We start from the raw sequence: 26,397 nt of genomic DNA on the forward strand, positions 1-26,397 counted from the left end.
AACCCTTAGAATTTCCTAAGTGATAAGAGGTGTTTGATGTTTTTTCTTTTGATACTCATAACAAACCATTGCAGCCATACCTGAGTGTGGTAATGAGATGACTTTTGGAAAGCACCAAAGATGAGGGCTGGTTGTCAGGGGAACAAACAAACACCTGATTAGAGGGTGGAACTTTCAGCTCCACTTACTGACCTCTGGAAAGGGGAGGAGGCTACAGATTAAGCTCTATAAAAACTCTTGAACCCGAGAGTTGATCTTCTAGGTTGGTGAACCAAAGCGCATCCAGGTGCTGGGAGGAGGGGGTGCTCCAGACTCCAGGGGGACAGAAATTCTTGTGTTTGATACCCTTCTGGACCTTGCCCTGTGTATCTCTTCATCTGGCTCTTAGTTGTATCCTTTAACATCCATCATAATAAACTGTAACAAACTTTGTAATAAATCTAGAACCTTCTCAGAGAGGCCTCCCGTGGACACTCTGCCTGAGATTTCAGACACCCTTGCCCTAGTTACATTTCTTTCTTCTTCACTGCTTTGATTTTTCTCCTTTGTGCTTATCACTGTCAAACATGCTATATTATTTAATTTTTAAAAACTTCTCCGTCACTAGCATATGAGCTAGAGAGCAGGGACTTCTGTTTTGTTCATGGCTGTATTGAATGGTCTGTTACATTTACATGTTCTTGAGACCATTTTTATTTTAATATTTAAGACTGTAGGTGTTACCTTCCCACACAAATATGGTTGAAGTTAGCATACCAGAAACATTTGTAACTCATCAGTACAGTGTGTTATTTCTTGCCCAAGATTACTAGATCCAATTACAGGGGTAAAAAAAAAGTTTAGGAGTTTCCCTTATATGAACTATTTCTTTGTGAATTGATTGCAAGTCAGGCATGTAATTCAGATGGAGAATTAAAGTCTCTGGTTCTATAGAGAATTATAAGGAGAGCCATTAGGAGAAACACAAAGTGTGTGCTTAAAACCCACATTTTTAACGTGTTGACTTTGAGTAGAAGTATAAAAGGACCACATACTGTTAGGAAAGGCGTCTTTTATGGTCACCACATGGAAGTATCGACTGTGGAAAAAGCAGAGCCTCCCTTCTTTTCATGTGGAGACTGACTAGTCTGTCAGGAATTGTTGGGGGTGGGTTTATAGATGCTCCCTGAACACCGATTTGCTGGCTTTGTGCAGCTTAGTGTGCCTGGTGCTTTGGGAGTGGAGAAGCCCCTGTCCTCAAAAAGCTCAGGCAGCAGAGGTTCAGTGGCAAGTACAAAAGGTGGAATGAAACCACGGATGAGCAGGCTTCCCTGGGAGAGGGTGGAGTCTAATGGCATCTGGCAGGAGAGGCACAGTCAGGGAGGGTATGGGGAGGAGGTGAGCTGAGCACTGGACTGAAAAGCACAGGTGGGGCTCCGGTAGGCCGAGAAGGGCCCCGGAACAGGCCGTGCCTCCTGTGCTTCCCACACTTCAGTCATCTGCGGATCCTGTCCGAAAAGTAGATTCTGACTTTGTAGATCAAGGAGGAGGGGCAGAGATTCTACATTTCTAACAAGCTCCCTGATGCTGATGTGGCTGGCCCTGGAGACAAATCTGGGACCTCAGAGCTGCCTGCCTGCCTTTGCTTCCTTGACCTTGGAGGTGGGGGCCGACCTGGAAGCCCTGGCACAGGCTTGACATGTGGGCGGCGGCGAGGTGCTCAGTTACAGAAGTGAGGTACAGGAGCCCAAGACTGGGGTGGTCTTAGGTGTGAGACCACTGGCCTTTCCTTGATCACAGGGCCATTAACTCAGCCCTTGGGCCTTCTCCTGCTTTAAAAGCTCACCTGGTGATTTCCACTGATACCTGTTTGCCTTCATGATCTCTGATCTCTTGGTGCATATTGCCAGACTGTTACTTTGGTACTTTAGAAAGAAATTGATTCTGTTGTTGGTGGATTTAAAATGTCTTTATGAACTACCAGCCCATCTCTTTGTGATCAAGTCCAATGATAAACTTTTAAAAAGCATAGCTCATAAATTAAGTAGATGGGCCTCATTTTTAGGTGGGACTTCTAAATGGGGGAAGGGGGATTAAATGAATCCTTCTAAAGCCATCAGGGGTCTCAGCCTGTGTGATCTCAGCTGAAAACACTGAGTTAGTTGCAGATGGTGTAAAATGGACACCATTAGGCCCCCTCTCCCTTAATGTTCAACATCATTGTGGTGGAGACTATAAATGAAATGTGTGGAAGCAGTGCCCACTTACTAGCGGCGGGGGTAGAACTACATCTCGGGCATGTTCCTTTCTGCTTCCTCACAAGGAGCTGCGTGGCCCCAGACTGGTGTCAGCGGCCAATGGTGGGGCTTGGTTGTTCACATTAGGAATTTGATCCTTCCAGTAAGGCCTCTATACCTGTTCTTACATAAGAATCAACTCTGGTCACGTTCCTGACCGTGGTACTGCCATCCCCTGGGGAAAACTCTGTGGCTGTATGTGGTGGTGGTGGTGGAGTTTTATTTAAACGTGGCAGACACATGTGTCCACGGATGTGTACTCATCATACACGTACATGTGTGTTTGCAATTTTCTTCCTAGATTTTGGCCCTGATTGCGTTTATCTGCATAGAGACCATCATGGAGTGCTCCCCGTGTGAAGGCCTCTACTTTTTTGAGTTTGTGAGCTGCAGTGCGTTTGTGGTGACCGGAGTCTTGCTGATTCTGTTCAGTCTCAACCTTCACATGAGGATCCCTCAGATCAACTGGAACCTGACAGTGAGTAGACGTCACCGCTCTCTGACTGGGAAGAGATCGGATGCTATGGCTCCCAGGGAAAGTTGGAATCGCTCCATGTTGTGTTTGGTTCCAGTGCATTTTGATACTTAAATATTCCATTGTAATGCAACTGTGAAATTTTAAATTTCCTTACTAGGTTGAATAAAACTACTACAAAATAAATTGAATCTTCACTAATGTCAGGAATGTCATAACAATTATTTTGACCTCTTTAAAGTTATTCAGTTTTGGGATTCTCTGAGAAGATTGGTGATGTCGATATTTACAGAATATGGGAAAGAGAAAATGGAATTAATACACTTGCATATTTTTCACACTAGACCCAAAAGCCATTTACAAAAGTATTGACACAGGAAGAATTGAAAATATGAATGAAACTGCCATTAACTTGTGAAACCTAGAAATATTATTAAATTCAGAGCAGCTGGGAAGACCTGGAGGGTCTGGTGATTTGATCAGAGAACCTTGAGGAAACGAGTACTCTTCTTTCCGTTGTCTTGGGTCTTTGACAACCTCACCCTCTGACTGGCATGGGAAGCTCAGGGCTGGACACTCCCAGGCCCCTTTTACTTGTCCTTACGGTGCTAAATGAGAAAGGAAACTAAGTAGCACTTGGTTTTCTTGATATTTCTTTGGGAACAAGCAGGAGCAGTAGTTCAAAGGGAATCAGTCTTGCAGACAAAGGCAAGCACTATCACCGCCTCTTCTGTGCCTGTAGGGGGCAGAGGGTGGGGACAGGGCTGAGACCACCTGCCCTTGCACAAGCTCCTCTCTTGTTGACCGGGGCTGGGTGTGTGCAGCACTAGAAGTGAGCTCGAGTGCAGGAGGCCTGGGCAGGCACCTTGTCTGGCAGAGCCACTCCCCTGTGTTCCCGTGAGGGAGTCAAGAGGAGAGGGTCTTCCTGACAGAATGCTGTCTGTGTTGTTGAGACTCTTCTAGGAGGAAAAATCAAAGGAGACCTGGACTAGAAAAGTTGTCAGCTGCAAATTCAGCTGGTTTTATCCCAGCATTAGAAACTGAGAAGAAAGCTCTAAAACCTCAAGCTACTGGAGGCATTTGTCACAGTTTTTGTGACAGGTTTTAATGTCTCAACTCTTTAAGATGAAGCCTGTGTTCTCCATAAGAAAATGCTTATAGAATTGTGATCTGAATTGATACTGTAGTGAACAGGTAATGCAAGAGAGACTCACAAACCTCCCCCAACCAAAATTCAGGCTCCATGGGGGCAAGGTCACTGCCATGGGGCAAGGTTCATTGGTAACCCAGATCCCTGGTGTTTCTAAGGCCTAAGTAAATAGTTGTTGAGGGAGGGCCTGGGCTGCTGTGAATGAAACCATACCGGAGGACCTATTTGACATAGAAGCAGCTGTTGGGAAGGTTAAGATCCAGGGGCTTTGAGTCATCAGGTGGACCTGTCTGCGTTTATGTCCAAGGTGGCTCTTAAGAGCTGTGTGTGACCCTAGGCAAGTCATTTAGAGCCTCACGTTGGTAAAGTGGAGACAGTAATATTTTTCTTACAGGGTTGTTTTAAGAATAAAATGAGACAATGTGTATAAAGGCACCAAACCTGCCAGTATGAGAAATATTAACTTTACCATGTTGTCTGTCAACCACATCATTCTCCTGTAGACTTCCACCAGATTTGGCTTCACTCCCTTGATTCTGTCTTATCTACTTATTTGACAGCCATAAATCTGTTAAAAGACTTCCTACTTTGCTATATTTTATAGCACAGGGAATTATATCTATTATCTTGTAATGACTTGTAATGGAGTATAATCTGCAAAAATACTGAACCACTGTGCCTTACGTCTGAAACTAATGTTTTAAATCAGCTATACTTCACTGATCACAGATCACCACTACCACCACCACAACAAAAAAGACTTCATAATTCAGATTTCTAACTAATTCATACTGGCCTTTACCTCCAGAAATACTTATTTAGTGAGCTTTCTGAAATTCTGATTTTTCTACTTTAATCATGAAAGCCTTTCTGCTGGCTGACAACCACATTATTTGGGTCACAATGAAGTGCATCTTTTTCACTGGGAAGTTAATATCCCTCCTGTACTCCAGGATGTTATTGGTTGGGGCAGATGGCCGGGTGCTGATGTGGTCACTTGAGAACACTTTCTGTCCTTTGCGGAATTTCCATTCTTTTAGAGCAGATGAAGCTGTCTGCTTATCCAGCAAAAGAGTATGTGAGTTATGTGAACTTGAGGAGATGGTACTTACTGATGGGAGCGCAGGTCATCTCTTCTCTGGGAGGGGAGCAAAAGTGAGTTCTTAGGGCTGGACACAGCTCATCAAGTCTCTCCAGAGGGTTGGTGTCAGGGGTTGCTTTTCTAACAAGGTGGTGGGAGTACGCTTGACTTCAACAGAGCCCGCTGATGAGTGAAATAGGGTGTGGTTGGTATAGTTTTAGAAAAATGGTCATTTTAGGAGCTAGGTTGACTCACATATGCATGAAAAATGTTAAATAAGGAGGACAATGAAAAGTATATATTTTTATACCAGCATAATTTGATGCAATCAGAAAGATTGTGTCAATGTCAGCTTTTTTTAAAAAAAATAAATCTATGGGACTTACTCTGTGATACTTGTCTTTCTTTGTATATTGGGAGCTCACACAGCTGTGTGTTCCACCTGTATTTACCTCCGGCGGTACCACTGGCCTTGTCCCCAACTTCATCCCTCTCTTCCCACCACTGACCACCGGGGGCTCCCACTCAGAGCGCATCAAGCCCTGTAAGCTCAGCCAAACTTTGTGAAGAGGGGAGAGGTCTGTGCATGCCTTCTTTCCATCCCTGCTTCCTGATCTCTCTTTTCTCAGCTTTTATTGTCAAGTACAGCATAATCAGAAAAATTCCTAAAAGTAAATGTATTTAGTGAAGAACAATAAAAGGTTGTGTAAGCCAACAACTGGGTCAAGAGATAGGATAGTGTCAGCATCCCGAAAGCCTCCCACATGTCTTTCTCCAATACAGCAACTGCCTCTTCCCCCTCCCCCACCTACTCTGCTCACTTTATGTCCTTGAAAGTCCTCTGGTCACGATCACTGAGGGCCTCTGTGCTGTTGGATCCTCTGGTTATTTCCCAGCACCCCTGCCCCGCTTTGGCAGTATCTGCCCTGGAATGTGTTCAGTCCTTCCTGCTGTACTGTCTCCTCTTGCCTCTGATGATTCCATAATCTCCTAGTTTTTCTTCTTCCTCTTTGGTGTTTCTTCTTAGTGGCTTTTGTGGCCCCTGCTCCTCCTACATGTGTCTCCCTATCAGAGAACCCAGGCTGGCTTCTGTGGTGAGTTGAGAACAGTCTGGAGTCACCCAGAAAGGCCACTTGCAGAGTCCTGAGGCCTTGGCCATGACTCATTGTGTGGGGTTTTCTGATACCACTTATGACACAAAATATGTGTGTGTGTGTGTTTTTTTTTTTATTGACATCAAATTCATGTAGTTTTTCCGCACTGAGCAGTTCTCCAAGACCAACTGGATATCCAACAATTAACTTCAGTTCTGACACTGACTCAGAGTCAGGGTGGACCCCACAGGTTAAGGTCTCAGTTCCATGAGACTGCCCCCACTCAGGCACCAGCCACAGATGGGGTCCCAGGTGTCTTGCACTTCTGCCTGCAACTGCAAATTTGGGAGCTCAATAATTCTCTAGAACAACTTACAGAACTCAGAAAAGTGCTTTACTTATGATTTCCGGCTTGTTATTAAGGATACAATTCAGGAACAGTCAAATGGGAGAGATGGAGAAGGAGGGTCCAGAGGAGTCTGTCTCCATAAAGTTAGGGGGCAACATCCTTCTGGCACATGGAAGCTCCCTGAACCCTGTCATTCAGGATTTTATGGAGATTTCATTCAGTAGGCATGATGGATTAAAATCATCAACCATTTGGAGGTTGAACTCAATCTCCTGCCCTTCTCCCCTCCCTGGAGGTTGGGACACTGGGACTGAAAGTTCCAACCTTCTAATCACCTGGTTGGTTTTTCTGATAACCAGTCCCCATCCTGAAACTATCTAGAGGTTCCAGAGAGTCACCTCATTAGCATAAACTCAGGGACAGTTGAAAGGGGTTCGTTATGAATGATAAAAGATACTCCTGTCACTCAGGAAATTCCAAGGAATCTGGACAAAAAGATATTTTTCATTACGTCACACTCATCCTTTCTGGGACTCAGTTTCCTCGTCTGTAAAGACAAACGGAATAACATGTTCCACACTACAGGTATTTTGGATCATAATTAGGTTAGGATTCAGTGAGACATGGGAAGTTTCATAAATATGGTTGGCACAGTGGGCCATCTGTAAATGGTAGCTGCGCCTACAGTCAGTACTGTATCACCCCTTTGATACTGGGGCCATTTTAGCGCAAGTGAGTGCACAGTATGGACCGAGTGGTTGTAAACTTCCTCTCTCATCTGCGTGTGGAGCTGAGACTTGAGCCAGCCATGGAACCCAGTGGTTTCAGAGAGATCGCAGTGGCAACCCAGCCCGGAACCTGTTCAAAGATGCCTCAACTGTGGTCAGTTCCGCAAACATGTATTGAACACCTGCTTTGGGCCAGGTTTTGGGAACTGAAAGCCCTGGGTGGGTAGATGCCAGCTGCGCTCCCGTGGCGTGTGTGCTCAGCATGATCCAGTTTTGTGTGAGGGAGGCCTGGGAGAACGTGGGCAAGGAGGTGGTGGATTCCTTGGGGCTGTGGGCCTAGAGCAGATCAGTCAGGGAAGTTCAGAGAAAACACCAGGTTCCATTTGGACCTTGAAGGATGAGTAGAAAGGTGCTAGCAGGTCGCAGAGTCTGAAGGGTGGGGCACGTTGTTGGACGGCCCATCCTCTGGGCCTGGAGCAGGGTCATGGGGTCATAGACTCCGGGCATGTGATGGAACTGGGCACGTGAGAAGGTGGGCTGGGGCTCAGGTGGTTCTCCTGCTCAGTCCTAGCCTATTGCGTTATTACTTCGTGGGACTTCAGAACATTTTTTCAAGAGTAACTAAAAGATGTTTATTTTTTCTTTTTAAGAGATATTTTAATGTGCAGTCTTCTGGTGTTTAAACATTGGCTTATTCAAATTTGTTTTGAAGACTGTACGAGTCAGACCTATCTGTGAGCCAGACGTGGCCAGTAGGCCTCGAGTTAGCGCCCCCAGGCCAGATCCTGCTGATCTGCTACTGGAGTTACTTGGCTCACACCTGTGCTTATTGGCATGTTACTGGAGAGACCCAAAAGCATGTGTGTGTGAGGGTGCCCTTCCTCCTCATCTCCTGGCGTCAGGAGGGGCTGCAGCCTTGGCTATTCTGGGGGCCAGACAGGGAACATAAAGTGGCTGGGTGTGGGACTGCAGGGGTGGGGGCAACTATGACAAACTAAGAAGCGTGTGGCTGGTAAGTACATGTCCCATGAAAAGCATTTAAAAAATTAAGCCAGTATCGACTAAACACCCTCAAAATTCACATCTGAGGGCATGCCTATGTGTGCTCCTGAATGTGAAGGGGAATCTGCAAGATGTGGTTTCATGGCCAAGGAACTCAAGCAGTTGATGCTGACTAACTTTTGCAGTGTTTCAATTTTAAGCCTTTTAAACTGTGCAAGTAATAATTGTTATAGGAAAACTCAGGAAGATAGGAAGATTCAGATAATAAAGGAGAAAAAGAAGTAAAATCATGTGATGACCCAAGAGAAGTGAAAACATATGTTTACATGAAAGCTTGTAAGTTCATAGTAGCATTATTCACAATACCCAAAAAGTGGAAACAACCAAAATGTCCAGAAACTGATTAAAAGATAAAATGTGGTTTACCTATACAACGGAATATTATTCAGTAACTAAAAGGAGTGAGGTACTGATATATGCTACAACATGAAGGAACTTTAGAACTGTTACACTAAGTGGAAGAAGCCAGTCACGAAAGATCACATAATGATTATATTTGTATGAAGTGTCCAGAATAGACAAATCCATAGAGACAGAAAGCAGATTGGTCATTGCCTAGGATTAGAGGGAAAGATGAAGAATTAACTGTTAATGAGTGTGAGGTTTCTTTTCAGAGTGCTAAAAATGTTCTAAAATTACACTGTGGTGATTGAGTTGTATACTTTAATTGGGTGTATTACATGGGATGTGAATTGTGTCTCAGTAAAGCTGTTAAGAAATCATATGTGATACAATCCATCCAGAGATACCACATGTAATATGGGAGTGTAATCTTCTAGACTGTTTTCTCTAGACTGTCTTTCACATCTGCATGTATGTTGTGATATGTGAGTGGAGAAAAAATGGAACCATTAAAGTCATGCTTTTCCATTTAAACTATCTTGAATATCTTCCATGTTAAATATGCGACTGTATCATTATTTTTAATGGCTGCATAGTGTTCCATTATGGAAATACCATTTTATTTAACAAGTCCCCTATTCTTAAGCATTTTGTTTGCTTTCAGTTTTTTGCTTTTTAAATAATCTGGTGAACATCCTTATGCTTAGAGCTTTTTTTGCTAGTTTGCCATTTAAGATGAATTTCTAAATGTGGAATTCATATCGACAAATAACATAAACTCTTCAAAACCTTTTATCCTTATTTGCCTTTTACCACACTTATATTTTTACATAGTCACCATTAATTTACATACTATTTTGTTTGATGTTTGTCCTTAGCACTGTAACATAAAACATTTCCCCTGTTTCTGAATAGTCTTTGATTTGGAAACTACATTTTATATTTTTCTTTATCCCTATAGCACCTTACACCTTAATGGGGGGGTAACTAAACACTTGTTTGAATCTGTGAAGACTTTGCCCTGGCTTCACGCTGGTCACTGCTGGAAACTGTCCTGCTGGCAGATATTTCTGAACAGAGTTTGTAATCAGAAGCATTGGCCAGGAGTGTGGGGGTCCTGTGGCACAGGCTCAGTACTTTCATGATGTGAATGTTGCCTTTTTGCATCTTTAAAGAGGAGATGGACCTTGAAGCCAGGCCAGCCAGGAGGACCCACTGGTGTCAGTGGTACAGTCAGCCTGGCACTTAGGCAGTTTACGATTTTGCCTGGATTTTCTTCCCCTGTAGAGATTATAGAGGCAGTCTGGTATAGCCTGGGCTGTCGGAGCGTAATGCCAGAGTAGTAATATCAGAAGTAACAGTAAGTGTGCAGGGATCCCTAAACGTGGGCCAGGCACCATGCTCGGCTCTTCATGTGCGTAGTTTCACCTAATCCTTAAAATAGCTCCCGTAGGAGAGGGTACTATGTCCACATAAGACACAGGGAAGCAAAGTGGCTTGTCCAAGGTCATGGTTGATTAAGACCCTCATCTGACTGTGACTCTTAATCATTATGCTATTTTCCTCTCGACAAGTAAGACAGGAGTTAAATCTCTGAAGCATTGAATTTGTAACCTGATTTGCTTTGTAAGAAGCTTAGGGGAAATTCCCAAGGCTTTAGCAACATGGAGACTTGAAAGACCCTGCACAAAAAAGAGGATGAGGCCTGGCTAAGTGTGTTCTCTAGGTCTGAAAATAGTGCGCTTGACGTGCCACGAATGAATGAGGGGATTTTGCCAGTTCCAGTCCATTTTTATTCATGCCAAGATGATCTGAATGTGTTTTGAAAAGATGACAATAGAACTCTAAGTGGTAATTAGTGTGCATGTCTTTGTGGGTTAGCAGTTTGGTTTCTGTAATAGGTCATTAAGAAATGGTGGCATGACATGGTTGGTTAAAATGTGGATTTTGCTGTGTTGGTTTATCAAATAGGATCCTTAACTGTTATAATCTTTGCCTTCCTCTCTGTGACCAATACCTGTCCCTGGGCCATCAAGACTAAAGTATGGAGCCATCAGAGAGGCTGGGTATTGTGCTTTTTATTTAGAAAGTTCTTCAGTTACCTTTAGGGCAAAGCATGAAATAATTCTTTTCAAGTGATTTTGTTTTATCTTTTTCTTTAGGATTTGGTCAACACTGGACTCAGCACTTTCTTTTTCTTTATTGCTTCAATTGTACTGGCTGCTTTAAACCACAAAACCGGAGCAGAAATTGCTGCCGTGGTGAGTGAACTCAAAAGGTTAAAGCAGGGCTGATTTGTCCACTTTTTGTGACTTGCTTGACTGTCCTCTGGCATGTGCCCAACGATGTTGTCATTGGGCCAACGGAGGTCCCAGTTCCCAGTGCTGTGATTTTCAAAGTGTGATCCCCGAAACGTCAGCCTGAGCATTATCTGGAAACTTGTTTGAATGCCTTTCTCAGGCTCCCTCAGAGCTGCTGAATCAGAAATGTGTTTTCACAAGTCTTCAGATGCACACTCAGGTTTGAGAACCTCTGCGTTAGTCTCTTTCCAGCAGAGCCCTGGATGTCTGTTAGTGGTGCTGCTTTTAAGGGCCTTCCCTGCCAGTGTGGCTGTTAATGAGGAAGACGCAGTCTTGACACCAGGCAGCAGTCAGTGGAATGCCGTGGTGGGTGGGAACCAGATAATGTAAGACTTTCGCTCTCTGCTCTTCATTTCATGTTGTTCTGTATTTACAAAGAATATATAGCACTTTTGTAATGGAAGGGAGGTGGTTAACAGGTTTATAAAAATACTAAACTAGCTGCTCTCCCAGGTGTCACTCAGGAGACTCATGGATCATTATTAAATTATTAAAACTCCACTGCTGCCACCCAGAGCTGCCCAGGTGAGAGGCAGCTGGATAGCAGACGGTGGCTCCGGGGCTGGGATTTGGAATGTTAGGCCTTATGGCTTGATGTGGGGCTCACACGTGAAAGAAACCCTGAGTTTTCATCTACATGGTATTTTGTCTACATTGTGTTTTCTCCCTGGGGCAGTGTTAAGAAGGTTCTGTAAAAGAAGCCCTTTTGTGATTTTTTTTTTCCCTTATGGATCCAGAATGCTTCGAAAGGGACCTTAGGCTACTTTTATGTGGGTCAGGTGACCACAGACTTGGCCACGGTCTGACAGCTGAACACTGAGCGGGGCTGGGCGTGGGGGTTACAGCTGGAAGAGGCGGCCACAGCTGGGGTCTCTGTAAGCTGTTGTGACCCAGCTGAGGGCTGACGTGCCTGAGGACTAACTGGGCCTGTTTCTTGTAGATATTTGGCTTCTTGGCAACCGCGGTGTACGCGGTGAACACGTTCCTGGCGGTGCAGAAGTGGAGAGTCAGCCTCCGCCAGCAGAGCGCCAATGACTACATCCGCGCCCGCACAGAGTCCAGAGATGTGGACACTCGCCCGGAGATCCAGCGCCTGGACACGTGAGGACGCGCCAAAGTCCTCCTCCCTCTATCCTCATGCCCGTCCTTTCAATCAAGTTTTTTTTCCCTCATCACGTCAGATTTTCATGTGATTAAGTTGAATTTTGTCCTCTTTGGTAAAAGTTCATTTTGGGAAAGGGTTTTCCAAATGGCCCTGCTGGGAGGTGTGGGCAGGAGAGGCCCACATACCCAGCTGTTCAGCCAGAGGTGGGCAGGAGGGGGCCACAGGATCCTCCAGTTTGGTGGCTGTGGGAGCTGCTGGCATCACTGGCTGCTGTGTCCACTTTAGGTCTTCACTGTCCCTGAGCACAGGCTTCACATCTGACTCTGAGCCACCATGTCATATATATATTTGTGACAAGTCAGGACTTTGGATTAAAGGGGGGCTGCTAGGAGGGAAAAAAATCAAGGAATGAAGGTACAGGGTTGGAACAGTGGGTCAGGAGCAATTCCTGGGCAGCCCCCATAGTGGGCCCCAGGCCAGCTTTAGTGTTGCTGCCGAGGTCCCCCTTCCCCCTTGTCTTCCAAGCCTGGGGCTTCGAGACGCCAGCACAAGCCTGGAAAGCCATGTGTGACACTAAGGGTCTTGGCAATGGGTGTGCTGGTTGAGCTTTGCTGGGTCTGGGCTTTATGGGGATGGGAAAAGCTGATGTCCCCTTAGGATGGCTCCATGGCACTGCTGACCTGCGAGGGTGGGTTACTATTTCCTACCCTGCTGGGAATCCCTTGATTCTTCCTCAAATGAATCACCTCCCTGAATCCCAGATTCTCCTCCAGGAATGTGGAGACCACCTTGTTTTCCAGTTCCCTACCTACCCTGAATACGTTGAGGCTGGGCTGCAGATTTTCTGTCATTTTACCTTCTTGGGTAAAAGCCACAGTCCATTCCACCAGCCTGAACTCCTGCCTATTTGCTGGCATCATGGACCACAGGTGGGGACACACCTCTATTTTAGGGGTATGTGCTGATTTTCAAATTCCTGAGAAGAGTTCTGGAGTGGTCCTGAATAGATCTGTCTAGGATTTGAAAATACTTGAATCTGCACCACGATGTACCCTCTCACTGAAGTTTCAGAGGCACAAAGAGTTGTAGCATCTGTGCCTCAGGGTCATACACACGAACGGCCATTTCGGAAACTGTTGGGGAAAATTCTAATTATGTAAGGTTTTCAACTGATTCTTGATATAGTGAGGATTATTGTGGTGATTGAGTTAAATGAGCCCCTGTGATGCTGTAGTTTTTATCCCCCTGTTAGAGACTAATTGTATCTTTTATGGAAAAGTCATTTTAACTTACCAGGTTTTCACTCTTTGAACTGTTTTTAATGTTTACAAAGCTCACTCTAGTGCTAAAACTTTGTGTTTTACCCTCACCAAGGAAAAAAGATTTACTGCTTGTGGGAAGGTTTTGCATTAACGGGGAGAGTCCCCAGGATCTCGTCCTAGTGAACGGTCGCAGCATCAGCAGTGTGCTGTGTAACGAGAGAGCGAGCATCTGTGTCCGGGTGTGGGGTGCAGAGCACAGGTGAGAACATGTCCACCTGTGCACACGCGGCATTGCATCCTCCCTAGCAGAGCAGCGTCTGATTTCTGGGCCTGGGTGAATTGATTGGGTAGCACTGCAAGGCTGGGGACTACACAGGAAATAGTACTGTGCTGTCTCTGAAGGGTTGGGGTTAGGGGTTGTCTCCTGGAACCGAATATCTGATACAGTCTGAGTTCTGCTGCCATTCCTTTCTGGGGCAGTGACCCGGGTCGCCTGTTCAAACCCCTTGTCTCCTTAGGGGCTGGGGGCTGCCAGTGCAGACCCAGCTAGTCTGGTGGCAACTCCCCTCCCCTCTGTTCCCCCAGAGGACAGCCAGGCCTGGTCACTGCAGGTCTGATGGAGCCCTCTCCCCATGTCGGTTGTGAGGCAGTACAAGCCATGCATCACAAACTCTGAACCTATTATATATAGTGATTTTTGAGGAGATCATGACATCTGGATTTTATCTGTTCATTTTATATATTTATTTTGCATTTGTTGAGTGCTTATGCTTAGTCGAAATGGGGCTTATCTCCCTCTGGGAGTTCCATTGAAAAACAGGGTCACAAAGACTCAGCCTTGCATTAAATGGGGCCCACTTTGGAAGGACCACCCTGAACTTTATCAGAAATCTCCTGCTGGGAATCATGTTACTTGGCTTCAATAAAAAGCCGCCTTTGAAGTGAGATGGAAAAAAGGAATACCATTCAGGCAGGATTGATGCCCAGGCTTTCCCAAGTCACTTCAATAAAACCAGTTTCTCATCAGGTGGAAAGGAGCCTATTGGCCTCCTGAGGGTGTGTTGTCAGCTGCAAGGAATGGTTCTGAAGTCCACCGAAGTTGTAAATGCTGACAGATGATTAAAAAGTGGTGACACCTGTGCCACAAGCCACTTAGGAATTAATTTGCATCTTAGTGTTAGAATCTTTAGAATTATTTATGTCCCTGTAACTATTTAATATCCTTTGTGCCATGAGGCTTTCCCATGGTTTTTGTAAATATATTTTTATATTTAATTAGCTCCCACGACAACCGGAAGTGGCCAGTTAAACGCTAACTGGTGTGATGTAGAGTCTGTCCTGTTACGAGTGGCAGTGTAGCGAGACATTAGGAAGGAAATATAGTTGTCTAGTGTGATGGAAAGACACCTGCATTTTTCTTACGTGGTCTCTGTGTACAAACAAGACAATCTAGATTTGGGGGGCTTAAAAGGACTTTTTTTTTTGTATTGAAGGAAGCTTATTTTTGCATTTAATAGTTCCAATACGGACCAATGTCAGTTTGGTTTGGGGCATTTTTAAGGCTGAGGCAATCTTAGTGTTTCTCAGTTTTCTGGTGGGATGATACTGGCTTTCATAGTTTATGTCAGACTTGTCTACGCTTGAATTTGCTCTTGGAGACTGAATGGTTGAAACCCTCAAGCATTTGGTAGAACCTCTGGTGGTTTTAGATGGATGCAAACACTGACATCTTCAGAGAATGTTTATCTTGGCACTGATTTGGTTGATGCGGTATTTTTCTTTCCCTCTGACTCTCCATTATCCTTTCTTCACACTGCCAAAGGCATGGAGTGACATACCTTTTCCCTTTTATACAGCCCCGGGAGCCTAAAGACGCTTGTTGGCTCTGCATAAAGCCAGGGATGGACAAAGGCAGTTACAGATTAAAATCTCATAATAGAAGTTTGATTTAAAGTAAAGAAAATAGATTTTCACTCTGTGCTACAACAGTCATCCAAGAGAGATTACCTTTGTCCACAGAAAGGTAAGACTGCAGTAACCAGCCCAGTCCCAATGTCCGTGTCTTCCTCGGCAACTTGACCCAAAGTGCCAACATGGACAGAGCCCCGCCTGCCCGCAGGGAAGCCAAGGAGGACCTGGCCTGGCTCTGAGGGCTTGGCTTTGGGAGGTGGATGCCATTGGCAGCCCTTTGGGCACAATGACCACCCCTTGGCTAAAGGCTTGTGCCTGTAGGCAGGCATGCAGTATATCAGACCTCCACCCTGTGTCAGATGCTTCTGGAGAGAGCTTTGTGACTCAGTTGAAAACATTCCTACTTTTTTAAAGTTTGCAGTTTCATCTGTCTGTCTTTAAACTTTCTTATGATTCAGCCTTGGGTTAAGCCACAGGCGGTCTCTGAGGAGATGAAGCACTAACTCTTCTGTCTGCACATGAATGTGAATTCTTGCTTGCAGTGATTGACCCTTGTGTAGCCCCTCCCCCCGTATGTCATGTATATGTGTCCCAAGCTCACCCCTTCTTACAGACTCGCATGTGCTATTTGGGTGGAAACCCCTCGCCTCTCTGTGTGTTTAGGTGGACCAAGCTCCTAATCTCTGGCTCTGCGGGATTTTCTGTGAGTTGTTCTTAGAACCTGTCCTAGCAGATGGGCATTGTGGAGACAACATGTGGCCAATTCAGTGATTCTGGAAGGCACTGGTGATTTAGGTTCCCATTGTGCCATCCGTATTCCAAACAAAGCAACCACGAAGTCTGCATGCCGTTGCCTGATTGTCATTTTCTCCGTATCTTCTTTACAGGGAAATAATGATATTAATCAGCTGGCAAAAGGTGAAAACACTTTCTAGGCCGAGGGCTGCTGCCAATTGATTCTCTCAAGCAAAATTAAAAGTTGCTCCTGCTCCAGGGACTGCCATTAGCTTGTGAGGCCTCCAAATACTTTCTTAGTGAAGTTTGTAGAACCCAGGGGCTCTCTCTTTCCCAGGTCTTTATTATTTCATCAGCACCCACTCCCAGGTCCAGCTAAGCAACAGCCGGTGCGGTGGGAGCAGGGGCAGGTCTGGGAGGTGAGAGGAGGCCCAGACTCTGTCTGTGGGCTCATTGAGAGCACTGGACATGGTGACCCACCTGGGCTGTCTTGAAAAAAAAATGTACTTGGTTAACTACCTTCCTATCCTCTTTGGAAAAGTGAGGTCTTGTGTTCTGGAATACGCTTGAGAGCAGGAGGTGAATGTGGGGACCAGTGTGCCTTGGCGCTCCGGGCAGGCTCCTGGCGTGAGTTTGAGAACCCACGGGTCTGGACAGGTGACTCAGATGCTGGTCTGGGTGCCACCCTAGAGAGGACGTAGACCTAACACCACCCACCTGGAGCTTTGTAAACGTTTCTGGCTCTTTATAAAGTCTTGTATTCTCTTCTCAGCAGATAGCACTGAAATTGTAAGAACTGTCTGCTTGAGAAAGTAATTTGAAATATTTGACCCTTTACATTTCTTTTATTTAGAAACTGTCTCTGAAAGAAAATACCCTCAACATCTGTTAGATCTAGAAGAATTTTCTTTTCAAAACTGAATGTTTTGTTTGACTTTTCTTCACACCAGTAAATGGCATGAAGGACCTTTAGGCTTGAAACAAGAGTGGGTCCTGCTATATTTTCCCTTCTTTTGGTCCTGATTATCTTCTTATTCTATTTGGATATAATTTCTCAACCTTGGGAACTTTTTTTTTCCTTTCTAATTTTTAATTATTCTGCAAACATTAAAGAAAAAAATTACCCATAAGCCAGTTGAGTCTGAATCAGTGGCAGCTTGCCTAGAATAAAGTTTAGTTTATGGTTCTTTGAATCATCTGTCTTTTTTACAGGCTTAGTTTGTTGTCTACAGTTTTTACACCAAGACTTAAATTCTGGTGAATTGTGATCTAGACGCCGTAGAGTGGCATGTTTTCTTTGGGATGCGTTCTACACCAAGGCAGAGAGCCTTCATTCAGGGGTTAATAGCCTGGACTGTAGTGAGCTATATCAGAACTGTTGTGGTTCTAATTTTGAATAGGAACTTGTCTCAAATGACCTTAACCAGCTTTGTTGGTAGGATTAGGGAGCGGTCCAGTTTCTTTTTGTACTTGCACTTCAGAGGAGAGAAGGCATGACACAGTTGATTTGACAGTAGTTTGTATGGGATTCAGTGATAGCCTGAGACTGTCAGAGCTGAGTCCTCTTTGGAGGCACTGCTGAAACCCAATAAGAAGCACCCCCTTTTATTAGGAAAGCCACCTGCAGGGACAATCAGGAAATGAGGACAGACAGGGTCGTGGTACCCACACAGGCAGGGCTGGGTCTGGCTGCTTCCCTTTGTGGGCCACTTTGCTTTCCTGCCTTTTCCAGAATCAATTTTTGCAAGTTTCAAGACTGTTCTCCTCTTTGTGAAAGTGAGGAAGGCAGATAGATATTCACGGCTTGGAGGAAGACCTGACTGGTCCCAGGATGCCTGGCTGGCTCCCTCGGAATGGCCCAGGCCCCTGAGGCACCACCTCCTTCCAACTCCGTAACCCATTTAAAAATGAGTTTTCACATCCTGCCTCCTGATGCAACTGACATATGTGGGTAAAACCAGTGCTTTTCATAACTTGATTCTGATGTGATTCCCTCTAAGAGAACGCTAGGGGTCAAAACTGTTTGTATATGTTGAAATTTTTAGGGGTTCAGGAACATATGGTGGAAACACTTAACTATTTATTACAGGTATGAATTTTTTTTCCCCAAAGTAGGTAATTACATCTTTGTATATTTTAAGACAGATAATAATCACTTCACCTTTGGTGCCTTCCATGTGTCAGTCACATAAACACTCTTGTCAATCATGGAATTGAAAAAAAGATGTACATTTAGTTAAACCAGATAACACTATTTTTGTAGCATGATTTTAGATTCTGTCCTTTTAATATTGCTTTCAGCAATGCTGGTTGTGAGGTTTGGTCACTTTCCCTTTAAACTTCGTTATATATTTTAAAAAAGAAAAAGAAAGAAAAAAGCCTATACCCCTGGCTTTTCCTGTCTCTTCTCTGTTGCTTCTCCCCAGCATCTTATTTCTGCTTATTTAAATGGTCTGAGAGTAAGACTATATTTCTGTGAAATAGTTATTAATCAGTATAACTGCATTTGGTATTTTTTTAACCACTTGTTCAGTTTGAACAGCCACTGGTCACCTCAAACAGTAAGAGGAAAGTGGTTCCATTAAAAAAAAAAAACCCAGAACATTCTCGGTGCTCTAACTTCCCCTTCTTTGAGTCTAAAATGGTGAAAAGCCCGTTGGGGCTGGGGAACCAGAGGGTGTTCTCTGGCTGGTGTCTCTCCAGCTGTCCCTCCGGCTTGGCTGCAGGTCTCCCTCTCCCTGCACAAGATGGGCTTCCAGGTTAGGGGGGGCCTCCACTGGTCTCCAGCTCACCTTCCACTCCGATCTCACAATTGGTTTGTGGATGCCCTGGGTAGGCTCAGTGGCCCTTTCTGGTTTTCAGCCTGAACAAAATAGGCCCCTTGCTGTGAGGAGCTTGCCAAAATGAAGACACATAACAGGCCAGCTGTTCCTTTTGCTTTCCCACCCCTGCAGAACTAAGTTACATACGGTCTGGTCAAGAAAAATCTTGAATAAACCAGCTGAGCCCATTGTAAAATGAAGGAATGGATTTACTGAAACATAAAACTGTAGCTTTTTTTTTTTTTTTTTTTGGTTGCTTTGAAGGGTCAGAATATGCCATTTTATAACAAAGGAAGTCATGTCAGATGGCTGTGATAACTCCCATGCCATTACTCGGTACTTGGCCCAGTGGTACTTGCGGGAGGGGGGCAATGTTAATTTAATAACTACTACACTTTGCTTCTTAAAAGTCTGTTTCCTTTAACAGTGTAGACACAGCTGTGGGGTGTTCTGAGGCAATGCCCTTTTGGCAAACTGGTTTATGCTGTTGGTGGGTCAGAGCTCCCACCCTGGCTTCTGAGGCCATCACACATGTCTGGGGTGGGGTACCACCTGGCTCTGACCAGTTCTTTGGTTTATCCATTTGGAGTGGTTTGGGGCCCCAAAGCCTTTGCTTCTGTTGGTTTGTCCCTGACAACAGACAGAACTTCACATTGCCCTCAGTTTCCCCCCATTATTTCTTTTGAAGGACCAATTTTTCACGGTACTTGTCCTGATTGTTTTCATAGTGTTTGAACCTGTATTTTTGTATGTAGAGGGAAATAATTTTCTCAACACTAATCGCTAATAAATATTGTATTAAATTGTCATGAAGGAGTTCTTGTTTAATAAATGGACACATAAAAATGGCATTTTCATTTTCTTTGCTCTGCCTTGCCTCCCTCCCCTTCAAAGGCTGCTGCCTGGTTCCTGAAACAGGCCAATGGGGTGAGTGGTGAACACAGACATGGTCGGGGGATGAGGCCTCCGAGGTGTTGCTGTCGACAGGCAGCTTGGCTGGACAGCAAGGTGGAGCAGAAACACCCCCACGTGCCCGTCAGCTTCTGCATGTTCTGCTTTCATACGTGTCTCCAGAATGCATTGTATGTGGAAGTCGGGGCAGAATGCCTCAATCCTTCCCATCGGCTGGGGCCCAAACGCTGACTTACTGTGGATGTTATGTGTGTGAGACCCTGTGCCTCATGGGGGGGACCTAGGCAAGTCCCCAAACCTTCTGGCAGTCTCCTGGACTGGTAAACAGGATCGTGTGAGGAGTAGAGAGCACGAAAATGCCTAGTGGGGGCCTGGCCTGGGAGCAAATGCGCGTGTCTTGTTGCCAGAACTTGGAGTTGCCAGGATTCACATGGCGCGTGGGACCTGGTCTGGGCCAAAGCACGATACCTGACAGCGTCGCTCTGGGTGTGTAAGGTTTTTTTTTTCCTAAACACACACACTCCAAGCAGGAAGTCAGTTTGGTTTAATCCATCATGGCTTTTTTCAAGGTAGGAGATTCACATGCAAGAGAACAAAGGTTACAAATGCCCAAAAGATAGGTCCAGAACTTGGCTCATTCATGAGGCCTCTAGGGTCACAGGAAATGCCATCTAAGAAGCTGCTTTTGTGTAAAAAGAGAATTATATATAAATTTGCAAAATGACATTGAAGATACATGCACAGCATAAGGTCATTAGGTGAACACAGAAGGCACATTTCACCTCTCGTGAGAGTCAGACACCTGCTCTGGTGTCTACAAGCACAGTGTCCTGAAGGCCCGAGGGCCCCTCGCCTGCTGACAGCCCTCAGGGACCCAGGGAAAGAGCGGGTTTTGCTGGGCCTGCCCAGCTGCCCCTGGGGCTGTCACTGCTACTTTGTTGTTTGAAGCCCTGGATCTTTTGGACATGGTAAGTTAGTCTACAAGCTTTACTTTGAAATAGTCTTAGACCCAGAACAGTCACATCACCTAAAGAAGATTTGGTCTCCAAGGATGTGAGGTGTCAGTTATGGGCATTGGGACCCACCCTCTCCTAGGTCATAGGGCAAAGGTCAGTTGTCTCCCTGCTTCAAGAATGAAGAGGGAACTGGTGCTCCTTGAACAACAGAATCTTGGTGGTATCATTCTCGACAGAGTGGCATGAGCAGGGGCACCAAATGCAGACAGAAACCACTGGGGCCTGGCAGGCTGACCCTGAGCTGGTTTCTGCCTTCTTTGTGCACCACCACCCGTGCCCCCCAGCATGAAACGCTTCCAATGACGTGGTAACAAGGCTCCATCTGCTTTGTCCCTTTGTGCTTGTTTTTGGTGGAGAGGTTAAAGGACTTTAGGTTTGTGGGACAGAAATGAGAAGTGGCAAAATATTCACAATGCTGTCATGAGCAGGGAGATTGAACAGTGCTAAGCCAAGGGGTGCCATCTTGTATACTGGGCTCAGGAATGCCACGTTCGGGCTGTGAGGAGGCCGCTCTGTCAGCAACTCCTGCTGCTGCTTGAGAAGTCACAGGCTCCCTGCCAACACACACGGTCCCCTGGCCATGCTCCGGCCAGCCCGGTCAGAAGGTGCAGGAGCGGAGGCCCGCGTGGCTCAAGCTGCCAGGGCAGGTCAGCCCTTTAGTCAGAGTCAGAATCAGAATTCTCTTCTGAAAGGAAAGCAAAGGGGATGTTTGGCAGGAGTTTTGGGGCCAGTGGTGCCTGGGAGCCGTCTCTGGGGAGGTGCTTTGAGAACTGCCTTGGGCCTGGGTCCTTCACAGGCAGCCATTCTCACCTCCAGGGTGTAGCCCAGTGGAGGTGGGGAGCCCAGATGCCCCTTCTTTTGAGACTCCCGGCCCTCCCGTCTCCCTGGGCCTTTCTCACCTGGGGTATTAGGGTTGACATCTGCCCCCAACCCTACCCCACAATTCAGATCCAGGTGGGACTAGCTATTGTCCAAGAAACTAAAATATACTGCAAAATCAGGAAGCTATTTTTTAGCCCTTTTAAAAAAAGTTTCAGTCTCCTTTGCCCCAGGTGTTTCAGTGTCACCTGCCTGGGGACAGCACGTGCTCAATGGGGCGATGTCAGTTCTCCGAAAGCCACTCCCCCCTTGTCTTCCTGTCCAGCCACGTGTCACTGCTGGTCCTGTTCCAGAGAAGCATTTCACCTGGACGGGAGCACCTGCTCTTTATACTTTTTTGTTTCCCTTCCACCGGCCTCATTTCTTCTGCCTGAACACTCCTAAACATCCATCAAAACCCAGCCTCCTGGCTGGCACGTGGGGTGGGTGTTCCCTCAGCTGCTTCATCCCTACCTCTGTTAGCTCCCATTTTGCTGTTACAGTTGACATCTACCCCAGGCTCCTCCTGCCCTAGTACGTGCCCCATGTGTACATCACTACTCTGTCTCTGGGTCTAACTCCTGTCTGGGCTGAACTCCTTGAGGGTAGGTAGTTGGCCTGGCCATCTGTACATCCCTAGGGCCCAGCACGTGGCAGCCTTAGCAGGTGTTTCGGTCAGCAGATGTTGACACAAGGGCCAGGTGGAATCAGGGGACACCAAGCTGGGGTGAGTTTGGTGCTGAGCCAAACATCGGATTTACTCAGCTGCAGGGAGCTGACATCTGCCTCTCCATTTAAAGTCTACCTGTGGGTATGGAGGGGGTGAGGCAGGTAAATGGACTCTAGGCTACAGAGCCATGGAGCTGGGCCCTCCATTCCCAGGGCAGCTCCGGGGCTTCCTGGCATTTCTGTGTTGGAGCCTCCACTGGAGGCTGTGCCTGCCCTTCTGGGCAGGAGAGCCCAGGGCTGTGGCTGAGGATGGCCTGAGGGGAATCACAAGCTCCAAACCAGCTGTGGTCCCTCCTGACACACACCTGCAGGGCCGCCCCCACCTTGTGCCTCGCCCTGTGCTGGGGACATGCACCCTGAGGACATGACACATTGGTATGGCTATGTTGTCACTAATGGAAAAACCAGCCATCCAACTTGCAGTGTTATTTTTTAATCAGGTTACATGGCCAGCAGCCACTCTGAGCTGAAGGATGGCTTGAGGGGCCAGAATGTCTATGGCACTTTACTTAGTTATAAAAAAACAGAACAAGCCTGAGCTTGCCTGGCTTTGCCTGGGTGCTGTGGATAAGATTGAGAGCTTGGTTCACTGGCCCTTAGGCCAGGGGCAGGTGAGACTGGGGCGAGGGGGCTGCTTTAGGGCAGGTGGCCACTCTGCAGCCCAGTGGATGGCACTCAGGGAGTTGAAGGGTAGTGACTGGCCGCCCTAGGGGCTCGCAAGGGGTTTCATGAGGAGGAGGTCCTGGGGGTGCCCTCAGCTTGCCCTTCCTGGAAAGGCTGAGGCCCCGGGGAACCCTGTGCTCCCTGGAGGGGGCTGGTTTCATGCTCAGTGCCGCATGAAGGGATATGAGAACCAGGCTGTGAAAACACTTCCTGCCTGTGGGGTGAGAGGATAGGCTGTTGCTCCAGCCTCAAACTAGCCAAGTGTCCCCAGGGGAGAGCAGGGCCCCTGCAGCAGTAGTCCCAGGTGATCACAGGGTGGCCACCTACCTTCTGCCTTGTCAGCTGTGGTCTCGTCTGCGGAGTCTCCTTGTTTGAGGAATTTGGCCATGTCATTAAAGATCAGGTAGAAGTCAATTGCAAACACAATGGTGGCAAAGAAGCCAAACACCTGTGGGATACAAGGGACGGGTGGATGGGATGTGTCGTCCGGAGCTGGGTGCCTGGGAATGGGGAGGGCCAGCCCGAGAAGCCGCCGCCCCAGCCTTGCAGCCTGTTTTCCTCTGCTTGGAGAGACAGCTTAGATGGACGTGCACAGATCACTTCCATTAATAACAGGTAGGAAAGTGAGCTGTTAACTTGGTTTGGCAAACAGCCTTTCCAAACTCTGGGCAGAGTAAATCAGAGGACTTTAGAGTAACTGAGACCCATGTGAAAGCCCAAGGGACCCAGCAGAGGCAGAATGTGCCCCAGGCGCTAAGAGGGGCACCCACTGAGGAGTGGGGTGAGCTTGAGGGGGCAGCACTGGGCACCCCCCTCCCAGTGGGTAAGGTGGCTACTCACCCCAGCTGCTTTGGAAGCCCCATCCGAGTATTTGGCGACAGCTGTGATGGAGATGGCGAAGTAGATGAGGGCCGCTGTGACACAGCGTAGGAAGTCCTGGGGAAAAGGGCATGGCCACAGGGACCTGAGCTCCCTGGACTGGGGCACAGCATGGGGAGGGGGCCGCTGGGAGCTAAGGCAGGAAAGGGGCTCAGAAGGGCACTGTGTGGCAAGAACAGGGCTGGGATTTCACCTTCAGAGGGACACACACCCGGCCTTCCGGTCCAGCATCCATAGGGCTCCCACCCTGTCCTGGCCCCACCTGCACTCCCTGGTCCTCCTGAACCTCTGCTCCTGCCTCTGCCCAGGTGCCTCGTGCAGGCTGCCGTCCTCTGCCAACTAGACAGCAGGGTATGAACCAGGCCACAGCTCCCTGTGGCTTCGCTGGGATGCAGACTTCCCCATTTGACGGGCAGGAAGTTGGAAACCTTGTCACCTGCTTCCTCTGGTTCTCCAATGGGGGGATCAGGCCCTGGGCCTTGCTTTGCCACATACCTGTGGCAGATCTACTTATGTATCATGGTTTCTGCCTACCCGTCCCTAAAATGGGGATGGGGGTGCAGCCCATCAGGAATAATACTGGATGTGAAGTCAAGAGACCAGGGTTCAAGTGCAGCCTTTGCTGTCCCTTCTCTCTGACTCGTTTCATTCAGCAAAATCTGGAGCGGGTATCTGGGCGATAAACAAGTTGCCAGATGGCTGAGGTCTGGAAGACCTGCAAGTCCTCAGTTAACCTGCCCTGCCCATGTGGAAATGGCTTGAATTCCTGCGGCTGAGGCTCATTCTGACAGCTCCAGTTGGGAGCACCAGTGCCACCTGATGGCCAGGGCTGAGGATGCCGTCTGGGGTTCACAGCCTTACAGAGGGGCACTGGAGCAACCACATGCTCTGGGTCAGAGCTGCTGCGTGGTGGGGTCTGGATTATCTGAGACCCTGTCTACCCACAAGGCTCCAACCAACTTCAAGTGGACCCTCTAGAGCACTGAAGAAAGAGAGAGGACCAAAATGTATGACTCTGATGGCCAGCCAACCCTCTCCTCCTGGGGCCCCAGCCCTCACCATCATGGGCCAGAACAAGCCCTGCCACTTGTCATTCAGCTGCATGGCATCAGCAAAGAGGAAGTAGAGGGCCAGCAGGAACTCCAGCAGGGGCGCCATGAGGAAGGCAGATGCTGAGGATGCCACATAGCAGATGAAGGTGATGAACGAGAGACCCTGGAAGGTGGGGGAGAGAGAAGTCAGAGCCTGTGTACAGCCCCTCGCCCAGTGCTCCTCCAAGCCAGGCCCTGCAGTCAGGAATAGAGGTGGCTCCAGCCAGCGTAGTTACCTGCCCACCGTCCTGCAGCTGCAGGATTAGAACCCCATCAGCCCACACCCATGCTGCCCCCAGTACTTCTGGGCATGGCTCCGCATCCTGACCTCAGGCTAGCTCCCTGCCAGGATCCAATCAGGAAGCCCCAGAGCCTCCCATGTGTGTCCACCCTACCCCAGGAGGCCACCTCTTGGGGCTGCCCCACCTCCATCCCAGCAGGCTCTAAGGCGGAATCGACCCCACTCAGATGGTGCCCAACAGGGGAAAATCAAACCTAAGCAGTCTCAAAGGCAATCCACTAAGCAGGAGACAGTTTCAGAAAGTTAAACCCAACACCCAAGATTTGTGCTTTTCACTGAATGAAAAATTTACTTGGAAAATAATACACAAATCTTGCACTTTAGTTAATAATATGCATGATGAAGTGTTCAGAGTTGAAACGTATCAATGTCTGCAATTTACTTTAACACATCAAAGAATAAAGTGGATTGATAAGATACATTAAAAGCAAATATAGCAACGTGTTAACAATTGTACAATCTAGATGGTGGGTATATGGGTGTTTATAGTCTAACTCTTGGCTTTTTAAATATATTTGCAAATTTTTATAATAAGAAAAAACCATCCAGGAGAGGGGGTGTTGACACTGACACTTCATGCCCTGCTGCATCATTCGTCCTGCCTTTGTGAAAAGTGGGGTGAGGTGTAATGAGGAACTGATTAAGAATCAAAGTGTTTTCTGCAGCCCTGTCCACACACTATGGGTGGCAACTGATGCTGGAGGATGCTGAGGCCCCCAGTTAGTTCTGCAGACCATGTGATGGGGCTGTTCACTGGGCCAGTGCCCACTGAGGCTTGTGGGACCTCCTCTGATCTTCACTACCACCCATGCACCAGGTGCTGTTCACAGCTCACTTTGCAGATGAGAAGAATGAGGTTCAGAGGGATGAAGTGACTTGCTCAGTGTCATGCAGCTAAAAAGGGGCATCAGAATTTGGACTCAGGTCTGGCTGACCCCAAAACTGGAGTTCTGAAGCAACCCTGCCATGGGTATGCTGGTCTTTATCTGTTCTGGTTTTGGTTACTGTGGCTGGGTTTGAGCACATCCATGGCTGAGTAGCTCTTAGTGGGGTCCTGGGGCCCCGTAGGGATGATGCCCAAATGCCCCACAGGAAGCAGTGCAATGGTTTCAGACATGAGCTGTAGAGATCCCACCGTGTATCCACGGCACCCACATCTGTCCTGATCATGGCTGTGGAGGTAGCTGAGCCCAACC

General features: G+C 47.1%; 2 protein-coding genes across 2 annotated transcripts; one reads left to right on the forward strand and one right to left on the reverse strand.

The window, feature by feature from the left end:
- Positions 1–215: 215 nt before the first annotated feature.
- On the forward strand, positions 216–19,614 carry LOC141576626 (CKLF-like MARVEL transmembrane domain-containing protein 4). Its single transcript, XM_074360104.1, has 3 exons — positions 216–2,754; positions 10,720–10,818; positions 11,858–19,614. Exons 1-3 carry the CDS (start codon positions 2,617–2,619, stop codon positions 12,020–12,022), a joined length of 402 nt encoding a protein of 133 aa, XP_074216205.1. The 5' UTR covers positions 216–2,616; the 3' UTR covers positions 12,023–19,614.
- Positions 19,615–20,191: 577 nt separating this feature from the next.
- LOC141576627 (CKLF-like MARVEL transmembrane domain-containing protein 3) lies at positions 20,192–25,216 on the reverse strand. The gene is made up of 4 exons (XM_074360105.1): positions 24,869–25,216; positions 23,771–23,866; positions 23,258–23,378; positions 20,192–21,365 (listed from the first exon to the last, which is right to left on the reverse strand). Exons 1-4 carry the CDS (start codon positions 24,965–24,967, stop codon positions 21,337–21,339), a joined length of 345 nt encoding a protein of 114 aa, XP_074216206.1. The 5' UTR covers positions 24,968–25,216; the 3' UTR covers positions 20,192–21,336.
- Between the last annotated feature and the right edge of the window lie 1,181 nt (positions 25,217–26,397).

Source organism: Camelus bactrianus, unplaced genomic scaffold (genome assembly GCF_048773025.1).
Source record: "Camelus bactrianus isolate YW-2024 breed Bactrian camel unplaced genomic scaffold, ASM4877302v1 HiC_scaffold_150, whole genome shotgun sequence".
Lineage (NCBI taxonomy): Eukaryota > Metazoa > Chordata > Mammalia > Artiodactyla > Camelidae > Camelus > Camelus bactrianus.

Coding starts and splice junctions, on each gene's coding strand:
- LOC141576626 (XM_074360104.1), top strand. CDS start 2,617: ATGGAGTGCTCCCCGTGTGAAGGCCTCTACTTTTTTGAGTTTGTGAGC. Junction 2,755..10,719: donor AGATCAACTGGAACCTGACA/GTGAGTAGACGT, acceptor CTTTTTCTTTAG/GATTTGGTCAACACTGGACT. Junction 10,819..11,857: donor GAGCAGAAATTGCTGCCGTG/GTGAGTGAACTC, acceptor TGTTTCTTGTAG/ATATTTGGCTTCTTGGCAAC.
- LOC141576627 (XM_074360105.1), bottom strand. CDS start 24,967: ATGGCGCCCCTGCTGGAGTTCCTGCTGGCCCTCTACTTCCTCTTTGCT. Junction 23,867..24,868: donor GCTTGTTCTGGCCCATGATG/GTGAGGGCTGGG, acceptor CCTTTTCCCCAG/GACTTCCTACGCTGTGTCAC. Junction 21,366..23,257: donor CACAGCTGACAAGGCAGAAG/GTAGGTGGCCAC, acceptor CTTTCCTTTCAG/AAGAGAATTCTGATTCTGAC.